The 20,824-nt window shown below is 36.4% G+C and overlaps 1 protein-coding gene across 2 annotated transcripts in view; it reads left to right on the forward strand.

The window, feature by feature from the left end:
• Positions 1-20,824, forward strand: part of FAM174A (family with sequence similarity 174 member A) — a 37,338-nt gene that overhangs the window by 15,729 nt on the left and 785 nt on the right. The window contains exon 2 of one of the 2 annotated variants that reach the window (XM_047877626.1): positions 7,399-7,533. In XM_047877626.1, the coding sequence (XP_047733582.1) occupies positions 7,399-7,533 (135 nt within the window). Of the gene's footprint in view, positions 1-7,398; positions 7,538-20,824 lie in introns of those variants that run through there. The other variant, XM_047877634.1, reaches the window with a different exon arrangement.

Here is a 20,824-nt window from a genome sequence, read left to right on the forward strand (position 1 = left end):
GCATTGGATATATCTCCATGTAGAATGCTGAGAATTTAAAAGAAAATAAGGAAAAAGTCAGTTTGGCTTTGAATGGATAAACTTCAATTATTTAGAATCTAAATGAAGTATAACTACACATTACAACATGGTAATTTTACATACCCAAAAGATGAAAATGAAACTACTCAGTACAGGTTGCAAGCTGAATACTAGTGGTTCTTGTTTGGATAGCTTATGAGAATCACCCGGGCTCAACTTAAAGCATCCTAAATGAGTGTCTAAGAAGTCCTGGAGCGAGTGCATGTTTGATATGTTTAATTATTCTAGTCCTTTCCCCCCTCCCCTCTGAGCCAGAAGGCTGTTATGTGTATTCTGATTTAACAATTGGCTAACTCCTATAGGTTTTGGTATAATTTTGGAGATGATGTTCTTTTCAGGCTTCTCTTACCCCAGAGGTGATGATTAACATATAAAATTGTAGGTTTTGTTGGTACACATAGAAAATGCAATATATATGTGAATCCATATATTTTAGTTTGACAGATAGTAGGCATCTGCTTTATGCCATTCCCTGTGTGCTGTGGTTATCACGGTGAGCAAAAACAAATTTACTTCCTGCTCTCCTGAAATTAAATCTAGTAGGGAACACAAATAGTTTACACAAAAGAGTATACAAGTATATCATTAATAAATACTTCAAAGGACATGTACCAGGGGTGCTATGGAAGCCAGTACTAGGTGTTTATGTATGACCTAGTTAGGTAGATTAAGGAAGACTTCTCTAAGGAAGTGATAACTGAGCTGGAGCTGAAACATGAATAGGCATTAACTCAGCAACAGTGTGGTGTGTGGGGAAGAGTATGAGGCCAATGACAGAGCACGTATGGCCATTATATGGGAATGAGTTAGAAGGCTTTGTGGATGGGGTGCAGAAGGTGAAGCAGAATGTAAACAGCAAGGTGAGGCTAGCAACGTAAGTTAGGAGCCATGCTGTGTTGGACTTTGTAGGCCGTATTACACAATCATCACTGCTAAGCTAAAGGAAATTGTTGGAGATTTTAGAAAATGGAGGGAAGGTTAGTGGGTGGCCAGGTAGATAGTGCTATGGTTATTAAACTATTTTAATAGTCAAGGCAATTGGTGATAGCAGTGGTGAAGACCGTAAGTGGATTTCAGTAATTCTCAGGAAGTACAATCAATAGGACTTTGTGATTGTGACAGCCATGAAGCTACACTGAATAGACTTCCCTTTAAGAGACACTGTTGTAGGAAGCATAGTTGACCAACAACTTCCAGCTGCCACAGCTTTGGATCCATCATTGCATCCATGACAGAGCCGTAATTCTTAGGCCTTTTCCAGCCAGTGACTGACTGTGGCTAAATCTGGCCATCCTGATTAACAGAGGACTCCCTCCTCTAATGGACAGCCTTTGTGTGAGGACATCCCATTGTCCTGGTCAAAGCTTTCTCATAATTGCATTATTGTCTACTGCTCTTCCTAACCAATTATGCTTCTTTTCCACTCTCTTGCACAGGTCTAAGGCCTGCATTAGCCTTTGTAGGATCTCCTATTCTCTCCATCTGTCCTTCAGAGGCCTTCCCCCTAATAAATCTCCTCTACTCTATTAATTAACAGACTTGGATCCTTCTGAAGGCTATGGGGAATATTCTGAACTGAATGTTTATTTACCCGCAAATTCATATGTGACTATATTTGAAGATGGGATAAAAGTAAAATGAGGTCGTAAGGACAGTGCCCTCATCCAATAGGGCAGGTGCATCTTATAAGAAAAGGAAGAGATACAAGAGCTCTCTCCCTGTACACACAAAGAAGAGATCATGTGGGCACACAGTGAAATAGCAGCTGCCCACAAGCCAAGAGAAGAAGCCTCAGAATGAAACCTATCTTGCTCATACCTTGATGACTCTAAAATAGTAACAAATAAATTTCCATTGTTTAAGCAATTAATTTTATGGTATTTCATTATGGCAGCCTGAGCAGATTAATATATGGAAGGTTGTTCCAGATTTCTCTCCTTGACTCTTCATCTTCACTTGGAAGTCTGTCTCCAAATTTCATCTTCTTTGTTCTCTTTTCTTTCTTTCTTTCTTTCTTTTTTTTTTTTTTTTTTTTTTTTTTGACAATAGTCACACTGGATTAGGGCCCATTCTAAATGACTTTAACTTAATTGACTAGTTAAGACTCTATCTTCAAATAAAGTCACATTCTCAGGATCTAGGAGTTAGGATTTCAACATATGAATTTGGAGACACAGTTCAAGCCATAACATAGTCTTATCTCTTGTTGGTGTCTACTTCTTGAAGAACTTGAAGTGATAACTGATGGATTCGGTTTTGGCAATGGGATATGGAAATGAGAGACAGGTCAGATAAAAGTATTTTTATAATATGTTATATATCCAATTGAGTTGGATTTCTTGATAAATCATAGGCGGCTAAATTGTGGCTCACTAATTTTTATTTGTATTATGTTACAATGGCAAAGTAATCAGTTTCAAAATCATTCTTGGTCACTGATTTACTTTTTTGCCAAAAATAGTGAAGTCAAAAATTTTGTAGTAGTTGTACATTTACTTATTAGGAATTACTCTGCTTGCTGGTGCGCCTAGGTGGCTCACTCGGTTAAGTATCTGACTTTGGCTCAGGTCATGATCTCATGGTCCATGAGTTAGAGCCCGGCATCGGGCTCTGTGCTGACAGCTCACAGCCTGGAGCCTGCTTCGGATTCTGTGTTTCCCTTTCTCTCAGCTCCTCCCCGGCTCATGCTCTGTCTCCCTCTGTCTCTCAAAAATAAATAAGCGTATGAAAAAACTAAAAAAAAAATTTACTCTGCTTCGGCACCTGGGTGGCTCATTCGGTTAAGCATCTGACTTGGGCTCAGGTCATCATCTTGCAGTTTGTGAGTTTGAGCCCTGCATTGGCTCTGGTTGACAACTCAGAACTTGGGGTCTACTTCAGATCCTGTGTCTCCCTCTCTCTTTGCCCCTCCCTCCCTCCCTCTCTCTCTCTCTCAAAAATAAACATTAAATTTAAAAAACAATTTTTAATGTTTATTTCTGAGACAGAGAGCATGAGTGGGGGAGGGGCAGAGAGAGAGAGGGAGACACAGAATCTGAAGCAGGCTCCAGGCTCCGAGCTGTCAGCACAGACCCCAACATGGGGCTCGAACCCACAAACCATAAGATCATGACCTGAGCTGAACTCGGTTGTTCAACCGAGTGAGTCACCCAGGCGCCCCAGAAAAAATTTTTAAAAATTACTCAGCTTAATCATTATGTCTCTCATATAGAGAAGCTTCTGTGTATAAAATATCCAGTAGATGATATATTCCTCAGTTTAGTTTTGAATATGCTTTGGAAGAAATTAAGTAATATTACTTACATTATTCCATACTTAATACCTACAGGCTTTCCTTTAAAAGAACACAAAAAGAATAAGACCAGATGGGTACTGCAAGTTACATTGATCAGTTTTCTCTCTTTCATAGAGTAGTAAAATGAAATGGAGTTTTATTCTGTTGTGTTTATTTTATGTAGCCTCATACATTTCTACATAAAATTTTATCAAGCTTACTTTAGTAGTTTAGTTTTATTTTTGTACTGTAGCTTTTACATGTTATTTAAATGGAAATAATTCCTACCAACCTTAGTAAAATAAAATTTTGAAGAATTTGCAAACTATATTGGTTAGCTATTAACTTGACTACCTAGAAGGGATCTCAAGATCATTTACCTGTGCATTCCATGTGATGAGTGAATATCATTCAATATAATCAACCATATAGCTATTTTCTTTTGCCCTTTTAATCTTCTATATTTTCCTGTACACATTTATAAAATCCTCATTTTTTTGTTAATTGAGAGCCAACAATTTTTTTTTTCAGGTTGCAATATGCATTTACTATGTTTAATAGAAAAGTGTAACTATAGATTTATGTAATTATCAATACATGTAGACAAGATGGGATGTCATGAGCTTAAAGAAAACATTCAATTGTGACAAAAGAACCATAGCTGTTAAAATTACATGAATTTTAAAGCCCCCTTATACTTTTGTTTAAGACTAAGGTACACTGCATATTAAGATAAAAGTAGCCTTTTTAGTTAAAATGTGTACTTTTATTTTGTGTTTTGTATTTTATGTTCAATATTTATTATTATTTTAAGTAGATGGCTTATTAAATGGGCCCAGTAACTTAAAGGTTTACAAGTGTTTTTGACTTTCCCTGAGAAAAATCACTGCATGTGGATATATTTGGTGTTTTTATACCCATGTTACTATCACAGCCATGTAACCATCAGTGCCTAGATCTTTAGACTTAGGAAAGACTTTTTTTTTTCTTTTTGAGAAATTGCATTTCAACTTTAAATTCTATTAAATTAAGTTTCATTCTTTAAATTCTCTCCAGCTGTCAGCACAGAGCCTGACACAGGGCTCGATCTCATAAACCATAAGATGATGCCCTGAGCCTAAGAGCCAGATGCTTTAACCGAATGAGCCACCCAGGCGCCCCAACATGCTAACTTCACTTAAATTGAACAGCATTCCCCTGTTTATTGGGTGCCTAACAATGTAGTTTCTCTGTACGTTCTTGTTTTTAAAGAGCTTAGATTCATGTTTGGAAGACAGCATTTATATAAATGATAAAATACAGTGCAAGCTAAAATAAGTAACAGAGTGCTCACTCATACCAATATAGTCAAACATTTACACTATACAGAGTATAGAAAATAGCATGATTAGCCAGATTAGTTCAGCCATGCACTGAAAGATTCATTCAAGAAACAATGAAGACCTTGGGAGTGGGGAGGAGTGTCAGCTGAGATAAAATTTCAAGTCCTTAAGGTCTACGTTTGTATCATTCCCTTTTTTAAGACTTGCCAAGGTATCCTGTGACCGACTATGACTAGGTTACTGACGTATTGACTCTTTGACAAATAATATATGACCTGGAAGGATCAAAAATAATTCACATGACATTAATTTCTTCTTTGTTTAGTGAAAATGCCAGAATGTTTGAAAAGCCACATGATTTAGAAAATTGAGTGAAAGACTGGCAAAAGGGAAGAGGAGAAATTCTAACTCTGAATATCCTTAACTTACACTGCCACATCCCTTCACTTACTCTTGTGTATTCACTTTTTGAAACCAAAGGAATGCATGACAAAGGTCATTGAATTATGTAGTTCAAAAGAACCATTAGTTAGGTATATCTCCCTTGTGCTTTTCCTATTTCTGGGATCAGCACTTTTATTTTCTTAGTTTTTCTGTGAATACCTTTATTAGTCTCAATCACAGGTTGGTAAACTATGGCCCATCAGTCACATGTGGTTTCTTGATCTATTTTTTTAAGACCTATCAGTCAAGATTTTTTTTCTTTTTTTACATTTTTAAAGGGTTGTAAAAAACCAAAGTAACAACAGCAAAAAATTAAGGTGAATATGTGACAAGTGACTGTATGTGATTGCTACAGTCTATAATATTTACTATATGATCCTTTGCAGAAAAAGTTTAGATTTCTGATCTCTACATGGGTGTGAGTGTGTATCAATGTGCTTGCACACATATACATGCATACAGACATGCACACATGGATGTGCTTACTAATTTAACAACCTAACCATTTAGTTTCTTGCCATATAAAAGACTAGCTTATACTATTTATTGCTGTTTTTACTTTTTGCTATTTTTATTTTATTTTATTTTATTTTATTTTATTTTATTTTATTTTATTTTATTAGTTTTAACATTAGTATTAACTCTTACATTGGTTGCATTTGTAGTTTTAAATACTATACTGAAACTTCTTGTTTCCTGTTCCAACATGTTTGGGTAGGCATATAAATAGATCTATAGGCAGTGACTGGTGGATCTTTTCTTGGTTTTTGTCCAGACTTAGTAGTATTTTCTAAATTTTCATCACTGAGACCGGGTACTTTACCCTCAGAAGCTAGCACAATGCTTGATGCTTCATAAGAGTCAAATATTTCTTGAGTATGTATATGTGTGAGACAGTTTGTCTCTCAGGGGATCCACTGTCATCTTTACAGAGGCTTGTATAGCTTTTCCCAGTTGGCACTGTAGTCATAGTATATCTTTTTACACTTACTACATCATATAAAGTGACCCAGAAGCATAAACATATATGTTGTTACTGAAATATCTTCTGTTTTGTTTTTAACCTCCCATAGAAACTTGTGTAAAACATATTTTCTTGTGTATGGATTTGAGGTTATTGCATTGGAGGTGACTTAGGCATTGATTGTAGGATCAGATTTGGATCACTGACCTAGTATGTGTCATTCAGACCCTCAAGTATTTAAGGAGCATCCTAATCAATCAGAAACTGTTGTACAAAGCAGTAATACAATGGCAAACAAGGCATGTATAGCTGCCCTCCTGGAACTTAGTGGAAGAGAGAGGCAAATAAACACTCAAATAACCATATCTACAAGTAAATATAAATGCAAACTGAGATAAATAATTTGAAGGAAAAGAACAAGTTATGTGAGAGAAAACCTTAGAGTGCAATCCTAAGTCAGAGACTTCCATATGAATTCAAATAATGATTAATGTTTAGCACCCTAAAATATTTTCTGTCCTCTAAGGCAGTGGTTCTGAAACTTTAGCATGTATCATACTGACAAGAAGTGTTAAAATGTAGGGATCTTGGCCCCAAGTTCAAAGTTTTGTATTCAGTAGGTCTGAATGGGCATGAGGATTTACACTTCTAATAAATTCCTAGATGATTATGATTCTGCTGGTCCAGGAAATGACAATTCAAGAACCACTGCCTTGAGACAGTGGTTTTCAGCACATTGGAATAACTTGAAGAACTTTAACAAAATACTGATGCTTAGTTCCTCTCCTTGGAAAATCTGATTTAATTATGTGGAGATATGGACTAAGTGTGGAGCTTTTTAAAATACCCTAGGTGATTCTAATATGCAGCCAGGTTTGTAAGCTACTTAGTGTAGAATTTGAACATGTATCACATAGAGTTTCTTAGTGGGGCAGAAAATACCTAATCCTGCCCAATGGGAAGAAGGCATAGAGGAAGTAGGGAAAAGGCTGGAATAGAAAGCTTCGGTGAAAACATGGTACCCAAACTAAGGCTTAAAAGTTTATCTGTCTATACCATAAGCTTATTGAGAAGAGAATGTGTCAGACAGAAGAAATGGTACACAACATGTAGGATTAGGATCGATTTTGTTTCATAAATAATCCTAGGTAGTAGATCATTTCCATTTCTGAAACGTAGCCATTCTGATATTGAGTGCCTCGTATGTCAGCAACAGAGGGATAATTTATTTTTCGTTTATAATTACATATAAAATAAGGATCATTATGCCATATCCAAATAATTTTTATTTGTTAATATGCTCTATTTAATAGGATGAGAAGAAGAAACCGAAAGACTAGGAGATACGGAGTTTTGGATACTAACATAGAAAACATGGAGTTGACACCTTTAGAACAAGATGATGAGGATGATGATAACACTTTGTTTGATGCCAATCATCCTCGAAGGTAAGTAAGTGTTGGACAGTTTCATTCCATGAATTAGGAGGCAAGTTCTTGATAAGTAAAGTGAAAAAATAAAGTAGAAAAAATACAGTATTTCATTTAGCAGTTTTTATCCTAACAGATTTTATTTAGTTCTATTTAATGAAGTTCTTTGTTTTACCCAACCAATAGATCACATACACATTGCTTTGCTAAAATAGGTATAAACAGAATATCATCCCCACAAGAGATCTTCATTGTAGGTCTCCTTGTAGAGCTTTGTTCTTTCAGCTGCTACATGTAACATGTAGTAAGTCTGTGTGTGCGTATGTGCGTGAGAAAGAGAGAGAAAGAAAGAGAAATATTAATAAACTTGATTTTCTTTTTGCATTTTGAAAATATTTTGATTTTAGTCTGTTATTCTATTTGTAAATCATGTTTTTGTGCAAATTATGGTATTAGTGGTCTGATAGTATAGCTAATGGTCTGATATCTATTCTCAGATCTATTCTTGCTGACTATTAAGATGCTTCCTAAGAAGTTTGGATAAGCAGAGTTAAACGGCTGTGGACTTAGTTTCAAAGCAGATGGAATGAAGAAAGGAGGTAGTAAAAAAAATCCCCTCAATAGGGGAAGACATGTTGGAATAGAGAGGAGATTTTTTGGGCAAAAGAAAACTAGAGTCCAGATTTAGTTACAAATACCATGAGTACAGAAATCTTGGATTTTTATACATGTAAGGATGGGAGGATCAGCTCTGGCAGGACATAGGAATGTGCAAGTTTTTTTTGTTTTTGTTTTTGTTTTTTTTTTTTTTGAGGGAAATGTGTAGTTTTATAATCTGCTAAAGAGTTTGGTATCAACCTGCTGTCATTGGGGAACCATTGGTGTTGTATGGAGTGTATGTAAGTCAGATAATCAGATTCATGTTGTAGAAGAGTATGTCTTGTAGTAGTGGAGAAGGTGGCCTAGAAGAGCTGAAGGATGGAGAGGGACAGAACCAAGGAATATAGGAGGCATATAAAGGAGGGAATGGTTTCCATGAGATGTAATTAGCTGTAGTTATCTTTTATTTTGTATCCTGCCTCACCACAGACCTTTCTCTAATACTTACACCACTCTTGTTGCCCACTTTTCATGAATTTTGTGTTCTATTAGGGAGCTAGACATTAGAGTTACATAAACAGTAAATACAGGGTGGTATGAGAACTTGTACTAGGGGCATAGAACACTTAAGCAAAAACTAATGGTTCAGAAAAGACTCTTAGACGTGATATGTTAATGGATACTGAAAAATGAGCAAAAATTAGCAACATTAAAGGTGGATGTAGAGGTGGGAGCTGGAGAGAGAACAGCAGGCACACAACACAAGAGGCAAAAGAGAATATAGAGTATTCAAGAATCTAAAAGAAGTTAAATAGATGCTGGGGTGCCTGAGTGGCTCAGTCAGTTAAGCATCCAACTCTTGATTTCAGCTCAATTGTGAGATTGAGCCCCATGTCAGGCTCCATGTTGAGCGCTGAGCCTGCTTAAGATCCTCTCTCCCTCCCTCCCTCTCTCTCTCTCTCTCGCGCTCTTCCTCTCTTCCCCCTTCCCCATTCCCCTCTTCCCTGATTGCTCACTCCCTCTCTCTAAAAAATAAAGTTTAAAAAGTAATAAAATATAACTAAAAGAAGTTAAATAGATGCTATGTTAATCTATGTGAGAATAAATGAATGAGTGAATAACTTTTGAGCTTTGAATGCAAAAGTAAGCGTGATGAGCAAGGAAGAACAAAGAATCAAAAGGCAGATCATGATCCATGACAATCAGTGAGAAATTATTCTACAGGTTATGAAAAGCCACTTAGAAAATTTTAAGATAGGAAACATAATCAAAGTTGTGTTTTGAAGATTACATAGATTGGAGAAAAGTAAGTTAAGGAGTAAGGCAACCAGGAAGACCAGTTAGATGGTGCAAGTACATGGGGTGGCCAGTAGTAGAGTGATAGCAAGAGAAATGGAAAGGAGTTAATTATTCAAGAGCCTTTGAAAGGTATTAGGAACCAGATTTAGAAATTGTGTTTGGAGAGTTAAAGTGGGAGAAATGGTTATAATAATAGGAAAGCATGTTTCAGGGGTAATTATAATTATCAGTGATAATCTTTTATTTATTTTTATTATTATTATTTTTTAATGTTTTTATTTTTACTTTTGAGACAGAGAGAGACAAAGCATGAGCAGGGGAGGGGCAGAAAGAGGGGGAGACACAGAATCTGAAGCAGGCTCCAGGCTCTGAGCTGTCAGCACAAAGCCCGATGCGGGGCTTGAACTCACGGAGTGTGAGATCATGACCTGAGCTGAAGTCGAATACTGAACCGACTAAGCCACCCAGGCACCCCAGTGATAATCTTTTACTACTATGTATGACTCCACTTATTTAAAAAAAGACGTAGAAAAAACTTTAATGTAGATATGTTTGATTAAAGTAGGGAGAACAGTAAACAGTGCTTACATATTCATTCATTCATTCACTTATTGATCCAAGAAATGAATGATTGAAAAGCAATTTACACAGCAACTGTTTAGTGCCTAGCGCTGACCTGGGATACAATAGAGCAACAAAAACAGAACAGAAAAAGAAAAAAAATTCTAACTTTGTGAAGGTTAACTTCTAGTGACAAAAGGTTGAGATTGGGAGGTTGACAGTTCATTTTCATTTTTGTTTCTATATCTTTCTATGTTGATTTTTTTTTTCCCCAAGAACATATATTTATGCACTACTTTAGGAAAAAAAAAAAAAAAACTTTTTGTTTGGGAATAATTTCAGAAAAGTCCTAAGAATAAAAATAGTACAAAGAATATCCTATTATTTTTTTTTCAATGGTTTTTAATGTTTATTCTTGAGAGAAGGAGACAGAGCAAGAGCGGGGGAAGGGCAGAGAGAGAGGGGGAGGCGCAGAATCTGAAGCAGGTTCCAGGCTCTGAGCTGTCAGCACAGAGCCCAATGCGGGGCTCGAACTCACAAACTGTGAGATCATGACCTGAGCTGAAGTCAGACTGAGCCACCCAGGCATCCCAGAATATCCTATTATTTTTAAATCTAGATTTACCTATTGTTAACATTTTACTTAAGAGACTCTTAACTAACTGTAGAGAACACACTGAGGGTTGCTGAAGGGAAGGTAGGCAGGGGATAGGCTAAGTGAGTGATGGGTATTAAGGAGGGCACTTGCTGTGATGAGCATCAGGTCTTGTACCTAAGTGATTAATCACTAATTTCCACTGCTGAAACCAATATTACATTATATGTTAACTAACTAGAATTTAAATAAAAACAACACATTTTACTACATTTCTTCTTTTGTGTTCTACCTCATAGTGTAGCTACAGAAAAATGCATCTCCCTCATTTTATGTTTACCTAATGTTCTGATGTTTCCTTGTAATTAGATCCAGGTTATACATTCTTACCTGAAGTACTTTCTCAGGCTGTCATATCTGGAGACACACAATGTCCTTCTTTCCTTCATTAGCAGTAGTAATTTTGATGCACCTATCTGAAGTTTTGCCCAGTTTCTCTAGTATGTTACAACTTTTTCCTCACTGCAACCAAGAAGATATTTTAAAATCCTGAAAATATTCTTTCTTTTTTAATTTTTTTTGCATTTATTTATTTTTGATAGGCAGAGAGAGACAGAGCACAAGTTGGGGAGGGGCAGAGAGAAAAGGAGACACAGAATCCGAAGCAGGCTCCAGGCTCCGAGCTGTCAGCACAGGGCCCAACGCGGCCCAAACTCAAAAACCGCGAGATCATGACCTGAGCCGAAGTCGGACGCTCAACCGACTGAGCCACCCAGGCGCCCCAGAAAATATTCTTATCAAAATTTTCCCCTAGGTTTAGCAGTCATTCGTCTTAATTCTTGCTGGATCTGATCTTCACTGTGATAGTTGCAAAGTAATGATTTTCCAACTTCAACATTTCCTTCATATTTACCAATTAGCTTTGATACTATAGTGTAAGCAAGAGCTTTTCCTCGTTCCTTCTGCATTCATTTATCTAACTATTGACAGTATAGAATCATAATTCTTCTCTTGTTTCAGTGGTGTATAATTCATTGTTGTACTTGCCAGTGGGAGCCTCTTCAAGCTGGCTTCTGTGTCCTTGTGATTTGCTCCCATTGTTTTTAAAGCACTTCCTTACTTTCTAGCCTAATAAGCTATTCCAGGCCCATTTTGTATCTATCCTGCCCTAGTGATGGAATCAGCCATTTCTCCAAAGAGCTTTGGTTTCTGTTAGTGGCCCCTAAATGAGCTCTTTGTTACTAAAGTGTGTCCTTACTTCTTGGTCCTTTCAGCCAATAGGGCTATGAAATGTGTGGGCACACACACGCATGCCCATATAAACATGCGTATTCACATATATACATAAACTTTACATAGTATTACTTCATACCTCCCATTCTATCATGCTGGTCTATCGGCACTGGGTTCTTTCTTGCCTTCTTCCTTTTCCATAGTTGCATTCTCTTTGTTCTGTCATGAGAATGACTTCCAACAATGTTCTGGATCCCAACAACATCAGCACATTTACTCATTTGGTTATTCCTAAAATAATATTAATACAGTTTCAGAATTGCTTTACCTATGGCACTATGATAAACAAGCCAGCTAAGGTTTAGAGTTTGTTAGTTCTCTCTTTACAACCTCATCTTGCCCAAGACAGAATATATAGTTAGATATGTACATGATTTGGCTTGGTTCTCTCTTCCTCCCCTCTTTAGTGTGATTATCATAATCACTTGAAATATAATTTAAGTCATTTGAGTTTGCTTTTTGTTTCAGATTTTTCCTCCCCTTCCCATTTTCATTGACATTTTTAATATGAAAAGTACTAACATGCTTCTAAAAGTAAAAACTATACACATTTTTTTTTGAAAAATATACACACACATACACTCAGAAATATCATTCCCTCTTATATTCTTTACATGTCATTTTCCCCACCTCACCCCTTTAGGTAATCAGTTTCATTATTTTATGGTTTATCTACCCTGTGTTTTTTTTTTTTATAGAAGTTGGCAGAAATATGTATTTCTTATGCTTTCCTCTTTTTTGCACAAAAGGTATAATACATGTTATTTTATACCTTTTTGTTGCTTTGTAATATCTCCTGTGAGTCATGCTTTATAAATTCATAAAGATATTTTTCATTTTTAACACCTTCATAGTACCCCATGGTGTGTAGGTACCATGGTTTATTCAGTCCATTGCCTATGCTTTGACATTTAGATAGTTTTAATTACTTTGCAATTACAAGTTATACTACGATGAATAACCTTGTGCATGTGCATTTTCAGAGTAAATTTCTAGTACTGAGATTATGGGTCAAAGAGTGTGAAAATCAGTTTTAACCATGAAAATATAAGGCATCCCAGTGGACATAGCAAATTTCATGAATTTATTTTTTCATTAAGAGCAGTGATAAACTGCCTGTCATTTGTCCCCAAATACTCTACTAAGATATATGGTGGTGAACAAAATTAGACAAAAAAAAAAAAAAAAAAAAGCATCTTTATATAGTTAACAATGTAGTAGGCCAGGAATACAGAACAAAGAAATCTTGACTAGACTTGAGATTCCCCTAATTGGTTTTTTTGGGGGGTAAATTTTTAATGTTTATTTGTTTTTTTTTGAGAGAGAGACAGAGTGTGAATGGGGGGAGGGGCAGAGAGAGGGAGGCACAGAATCAGAAGCAGGCTCCAGGTACTGAGCTGTCAGCACAGAGCCCGACGTGGGGCTCGAACTCACAAACCACGAGATCATGACCTGAGCCGAAGTCGGAGGCTTAACCCACTGAGCCACCCAGGCCCCCCCACCCTTTTTTTTTTAATGTTTTAATTTAATGTTTTAATGTTTTATATTACTATTGAGAGACAGAGAGACAGAGAGAGAGAGAGAGAGCATGAGCATGGGAGGGGCAGAGACAGGAGGAGACACAGAATCCAAAGCAGGCTCCAGGCTCTGAGCTGTCAGCACAGAGCCCAACATAGGGCTCGAACTCGCAAACTGTGAGATCATGACCTGAGCTGAAGTCGGACGCTTAACGACTGAGCTACCCAGGAACCCTTCACCTAATTGGTTTTTGACCTTGGCACAATCAGGGGTAATGTTCTTCACTAGGCCAGAGCTACTTTTGCAAAATGAGCAATGAGATGGATATTTCCATACACCAAGAAGCAAACATCAAACCACTATTCTATTCTCCCTTTTTATTCCTTTTCAAACAATATTAAGCATCATTTAAATAACACCTACACTGATTCTAGACCTCTGCTTTGAATTTTTTCGTAGTCTGTACAGTTACAGACCCTTTTTTTGAAATGTCTTTCACTTTGGGGAAGGTGGACACATTTCTTTTCTACTTTGTGACTAGCTATGTGTTTATATTCCTGTTGCCTTCTGTAGTTCAGAGATTATTGTCTGTAATGAGATACACAGTCCAAACTCTGCTACTTCATTTGAAGCTGATTCAATGAGCAAAGCTCTGATCTTCTAATGTTGGTGTTAGAAATTAAACATGCGTAAACATGAATAATTCCATCAATTTAGTCAACATTTCATATTTATCTTGTGGGAAAGATACATACAGATCTCATTGTGACTGACTTTAGTAACAGATAATCAGGGTTGATACCATTTGCTTCTCCCATTAAAAAGAGGGGAGGGGCACCAAGGTGGCTCAGTCAAAGATCCAACTCTTGATTTTGGCTCAGGTCATGATCTCATGGGATTCCTGAGATCTCTCTCTCTCTCTCTCTCTCTCTCTCTCTCTCTGCCCCTCCCCCGCCCATGCACTCTTGCTCTCTCAAAACAAACAAATACACTTTTAAAAAGTTAATATAGAGGGAAAATTAGTACTTCTGTGGAGAGTGTATTATAAGGTCATTTTAGGCCCTAAAAGAGGACTTTCACCAAAGACTTACCTGAAGTCCTACTGTATAAATGATAGAAGAAATCAAGGGAATGGATGATATTGGTAGAAATGTCTTTAGAGGGATAAGATAAGGGATATTATCAATGAACCCAGTGGGGAGCCTGGACTGAGTGGGGTCAGAGAACTACAATAGGAGCAATTACAATAGTCATTTGTTAGTTGGTACCTACTTTACCTACTTTAGTGGAGGATATAGCAGACACTGTACTGGGTTCCTTACATGTACTATGAAATCATCAAGACAGTCTTGCAAAGTAGTTGCTGTTGGTCTTTTTTTTTTTTTAATGTTTATTTATTTTTTGATAAAGAGAGCACAAGCGGGGGAGGGACAGGGAGAGAGGGAGACTCAGAATCCGAAGCAGGCTCCAAGCTTTGAGCTGATAGTGCAGAGCCTGATGTGGGGCTCAAACCCATAAACCATGAGATCATGATGACCTGAGCTGAAGTCCAAGGCTTAACAGACTGAGCCACCCAGGCACTGCCACCCCCCACTCCCACATTGGTCTTATTTTAAAGATTAGGATGTTTGAGTCTCAGAGAGTTTAAATAATAGGTTTCTCTTCCTGCTGTAACCTAATTCCATTTTTTAAATATTTACTTGATTTATACCTTTATAATAAAGAGAATAATTCTAAATTCTCTTCATTCTGTCTTTTATATCAGCACTTGCTATTACTCTTTATTTTGCAAACGAGGACCCTAAAAATAAGGAATGTAAATATTATGATATGCCTACTTTGCCAACTGCAGTGCAGAATCATATTAGTCTTAGAGTATAACTGCTAGTAATTCTTGTGGAATCAGCTCTTACTGATGCTGCCTTCATTGTTTAAGTTCTTTCTAAAATTAGTTCCTCTTTATTTTCCAGATTCTATCCACAAAATAACAGGAAGCAAGTTATTTCCAGAGAGGCAAATGAATTTCCTTGCTTAGAATTTTATCACAGCCTCAAACTATCTTTTTGTAGTCAGCTCTTTCTGAGAGGAGTGTTTTTACTTTGGTTTTTAATACATCAGAATTTTAATGTTTGTTGTTGGTAGGATTTGGGGTAGTTATTTTCACTGTTTCTTTGTATTAGATGGAACCATATGAAACTGCCAATATATGGTTTCATCTAAGTTTATTCAAGGAAATTTATTATTTCACATAATAGTATGTCACAGGGTTAACTCTGGACACAGTACATTAAGACTGTGGCTTCTTTTCTTTGCAGTCCCCTTGGTTCTGCATATCTTCATGTGTTGGCTTTATTTTCAGGCTGATAAGAGGACGGTGCCAGCAGTTTCTACAATCATATCTAGAATGGCACTTTCACTGGAAGTTAGCGACTTGCTCTCTTATATCCCTTTCTTAGGAATGAGAAAAGTTTCCCCAGAAATTCTAAATAAGGTTGTTTTTGTTTTTGCTTTCCATATCACTGGTCATGTGGCCATTTCTAAACTAAACTCCTGGGAAGAAAAATGGAAGTACCATAATTAGGTAAGAATTATCATTTGTGTTCCAGTGGATATTGCGGAGTTATCCAGCAGTATCCTCATATGTAGTACTTTAAACATTAATATTAATATGGTGAAATTGGGAAAATATATGAATGGGAAAAAAAGTAACTTGAGCAACTTGGTTAATATAACTTCTCTTGAATTTACTATTGATATCCTAATTTTGTAAATGAGAGGTGATTTCTTATGTTTGGTTACTAAAATTTTTTGCACAAAGAAATCCCAAAACTAAAAAGCAAATGTCAGTTTTTAAGTGTTGTGTAGGATGTTTCAGCCCTCTTGCATAGAAAAACTGTTGAGGAATCAGCATATACTGACTAAAAAGTCCCTTTTTCCTCAAAGAAAAATATTGGAAACAAATACTCATAACCAGTCCCCAAAACAGTTTAAAACAATGTACAACAAATGGGAACAATACTTTCTTGCTATTCTGTTTGATTTCCACCAAAAATTAAAATAACCAGTAGTATTTTATAATGATGTACACCACAGGACAGCTTAACAGGCTTGGTAGCAGCTTCTAAAAGCTGGCACTTACATCACTTCAAGGCTGTTTTAGTCATTTTTGTCAAGTATGTAATTTTTTTTAATGTATGTCATTTATTGTCAAATTGGTTTCCATACAACACCCAGTGCTCATCCCAAAACATGCCTTCTTCAATGCCCATCACCTACCCTTCCCTCCCTCCCACCCCCCCCAATCAACCCTCAGTTTGTTCTCAGTTTTTAAGAGTCTTATGCTTTGGCTCTCTCTCACTCTAACCTCTATTTTTTCAAGTATGTAATTTTTAAAACCCTAAATTTGCTTCTTAGCTACTTCTATTCTGCTTCATTAAATTTAATGTATATGTCTTCATTACATTTGTGCTCATTGTTACTTGACCACAAAATATTTTTTCATATTAACATCACTATATCAGAATTAGAAAGCAGATTTGATGTATAAGTATTTAACCAGAAACACTCATTAAGAAGGTCTTATTCAGTTACCAATTTGAAAATAGTTCTAATTCCTAAAACACTACTTTCACTGTGAAACATATTATCAGAATAAACACTAAGAGTATTCAAAGTAAATAGAATATAAAAGTATGTCAAAGTACTAATGTTTATTTTAGATAAAAATTGGTAATGTTACGTTTAGTCTGTACTTTATCCATTTAAAGGGTACTATGCAACTTTGTCATTATTTAAATGATAAAAGTAATAATAAAAGGTAATAAAAGAGAGCCTTAATGTTTTTTGTGTTTTTTTTAACGTTTATTTATTTTTGAGAGAGACAGACACAGAGTGTGAGCAGGGGAGGGGTAGAGATGGGGAGACACAGAATCTGAAGCAGGCTTCAGGCTCTGAGCTGTCAGCACAGAGCCTGATGTGGGGCTCAAACTCACGATTAGTGGGATCATGACCTGAGCTGAAGTCGGATGCTCACCCAGATGCCCCTGTTGTTTTTGTTGTTGTTGTTGTATGTTTTTTCTGTGGACATTGAGCCTTAGAAGAAAATTTGCCTTGCTCCATTAATTAGACATCACAATGTGCATAAGAACATGAGTTATTTTTATTTATTTTTTAATGTTTATTTTTTTTTTAAAGAGAGAGTGTGAGCAGGGGAGGGGCAGAGAGAGAGGGAGACACAGAATCCAAAGCAGGCTCTAGGCTCTGAGCTGTCAGCACAGAGCCCGACACAGCGCTTGAACCCACAAACCATGAGATCATGACCTGAGCCAAAGTCAGACACTCAACCGACTGAGCCACCCAGGTGCCCTAAGAACATGAATTATTTGTATGTTATTTTAACAAATGTTATATAACATCAGATTTTTTGGTAATGCCCTTTCTCATCTCATTGCATGATCTGGAGCTATCCTATTTAATTTGATAGCTACTAACCACATGTGACTCGTACATTTGAATTTGACTAGTGTGACTAAGAAACTGAAGTTTTAATTTTACTGGATTTTAACTAATTGAAATTACAGTTAAATTGCCAGATGTGACTAGTGGCTGTTGGACAGAACAGACCTAGAGCAAAAATGTTTGCTTGATCTGGTTTAAATTAATTCTATTAAATGAACACTTCTACAACAGTTAAATCACAAATTTCTGTCCATATAGCAGTTGATCCATTTAATGAAATGCTTGCTGCTTTTGTTCAGGATTTATACCCCACTGTGACTGTTTGGATTGTAGTCCCTCTAAGTTGAGATAGACAGATATGGGAGGCAGAGCATAGCTACCCCATGAGGCTGATGTGCCTGAATGGGGTTAAAGACAATATAGGGACAAAGACCTCAAGTTTATGGACAGAAAAGTTATAAACACAATTATTAAGTCATTAACCTTTCCTAGTGTTCTCAGATATTATTCATTCTTCAAGATCCATAGATACTGTATCTTCTTTAAAAGAATTTGGGAGGAAAAACAAAAAAAAAACAAAAAACAAAAAACAGGCATCTAATATTTGCAAATTTATTTAAATGAATAAAGAGTAACAATACTCTTGACTGCACTAAGACATTTTTTTAACTTCATTTGGATTTGTAGCTGTTTTGAGAGTTTAAGATTTTCTGAGGTAGCTTTTAAGTTGTCCTTGAAAATAATGACTTTTTTTTATTATTGCATCATTTTGTAATATGAAGAGACAAAACATTCTTGAGGTTTGAAAAGTACTCAAACTGAGGTTTCCATAAAAATTATTAAAAACTGCACAGTTGCTTTACCTCATAGAAGAGCATGGTGATTTTTTTTATTGTGTTAAGAATACATGAGCTCTACTTTCTTAAATTTTTAGGTACACGATACAATATTATTAACTATAGGTGCAATGCTGTATGACAAATATCTAGAACTTACTCATCTTGCATAACTGAAATTTTATACCCATAGAATAGCAATTCCGCATTTCATTCTCCCTCAGTCCCCAACAACCACCATTCTGCTCTCTGCTTCTCTATGATTGACTATTTTCTACAACTTTTTTACTTTTCCCTATTTTAATAAAGAACATAAAATAGCAGGATTTTTTCTGAATTCAAGAGTTTCTGTCATGTCATAAGAAATCTGTAGTAGTTGGCTCCTGACATTGACTCAATGGCTGTTTGATCAGAGTCTAAATTTATGCACTTTTCTCCAGCCTTTCCTCATGCTTGTCTTATCCTGGTTATATGACTGCTGTAATTTCAGCCACCACATCTGTGTTTCGGGTAACAAGAGGGTGGTAGGCAAGAATCCACCCCACCTCAGTCTCTTTATCAGAAAGTCAAAATTTCTCAGAACTATATTCTTCCCAATACACCTTCACCCCCTTTTACTAGCAAAAACAAAGACAAAAATGAGTCAATATTTTTATCAGCAAACAAAAAGTAGATTAGTGTTAAATACGCAGCTTATAATATGTCACCCTAACTATTCAAGATGTTTTCTGAAGGTTAAATTTGTCAGCTAGTAAGAGAAATATTTGGGTTTGGAGGTCACAGAATGAATGTATGTGTTTTAAGGAATTATCGTTCACGAGTAGCTGTTTTCCAGAGCAGTATGAGTAGGAATCCAATGTAAACAGAGTAGCAGCGTTTTGTGTTTATGTGTGCAGTGGGAATTCTGTCAATAGAACGATAGAGCAGCTAATCTAATCTGATATAATCTTTAAACTTCTGTGACTAAATCCTCATGACTGAGGAGTGCTGTGGTAAAATAAGGAGCAACAGAATATGATTGTGTAGACTGAAATGCTTCTTGAGCTTCTGTCATTGATAACTGAATCTCCTTAATTCTGTTTCTTGAATCTTGGCTTTTCTTCCTCACCATGTCACCTGACAAATAGTGTGATTGGTCTGCATCTCTCAACTCTTTCCCAGCTCTTGGACTCTTATTATAATAGTTTTGTTTTCATCCTGAAGGTTTCCATAAAAAGACATCCTTAAATTCTTGGAAACTGTTTTATCTCATTCTTTTTTAAAAAGCTTTAATAAGCAGATTTTTTTGTTTATTTTTGAGGAGAGAGAGCATGAACAGGGGAGGGGCAGAGAGAGAGAGAGGGAGAAAGAGAATCTCAAGTAGGCTCCACAGTGTCAATGCAGAGGCTAATGCAGGGCTCGAATTCACGAACTATGAGATCATGACCTGAGCCAAAACCAAGAGTCAGATGTTTAACCGACTGAGCCACCCAGGTGCCCCTGTTTTATCCCATTTTCTTTACTTTTTTTTTATTTTTAATTTTTTTTAAAAATTAAGTTTATGTCTTTATTTTGAGAGAGAGAGAGTGAGCAAGTGGGGAAGGGGCAGGGGGAGCAAGAGAGAGAGGGGGAGAGGGTGGGAGAAAGAGAGAGAGAGAACCCCAAGCAGGCTCCTCACTACTACTAGTGAACCAGATCATGACCTGACCTCATGAACCAGATCATGACCTGACCTGAAGTTGGATGCTTAACTGACTGAGCTACCCAGGCATCCCTGTTTTATACCATTCTTAAGAAGAAGAACTTATGCAGTAAATAATTGACCAAGATGGTATTAGAATTCAGACTTCCTTTCTAGGCCAGGTTTTTTGTCCTCTGAGTGATTTCTGCCCTTTATTTGTGGTTCTATAACAAGAGCAGGGAATAATGTTTATTATTTTTCTCTTTTTTTCTTTTTTGTCATCACCATCTTCCCCAGTATCAAGCATTCTTTCTGGCAGATAATAGCTCGGTATATGTTTGGTGATGTATTTAAGTACTAAACTTAGCACACATAGCTGAATAGGTTGCAGGCCCTATTTTAAATAAATCAAAGCATTAAGTATTATGGTCACTCCTGTTTTCACATGAAACTATATATTTGAAATAGATTTGCCTGTACTTCTTCTAC

Source organism: Prionailurus viverrinus, chromosome A1 (genome assembly GCF_022837055.1).
Source record: "Prionailurus viverrinus isolate Anna chromosome A1, UM_Priviv_1.0, whole genome shotgun sequence".
In the NCBI taxonomy this organism is placed as follows: domain Eukaryota; kingdom Metazoa; phylum Chordata; class Mammalia; order Carnivora; family Felidae; genus Prionailurus; species Prionailurus viverrinus.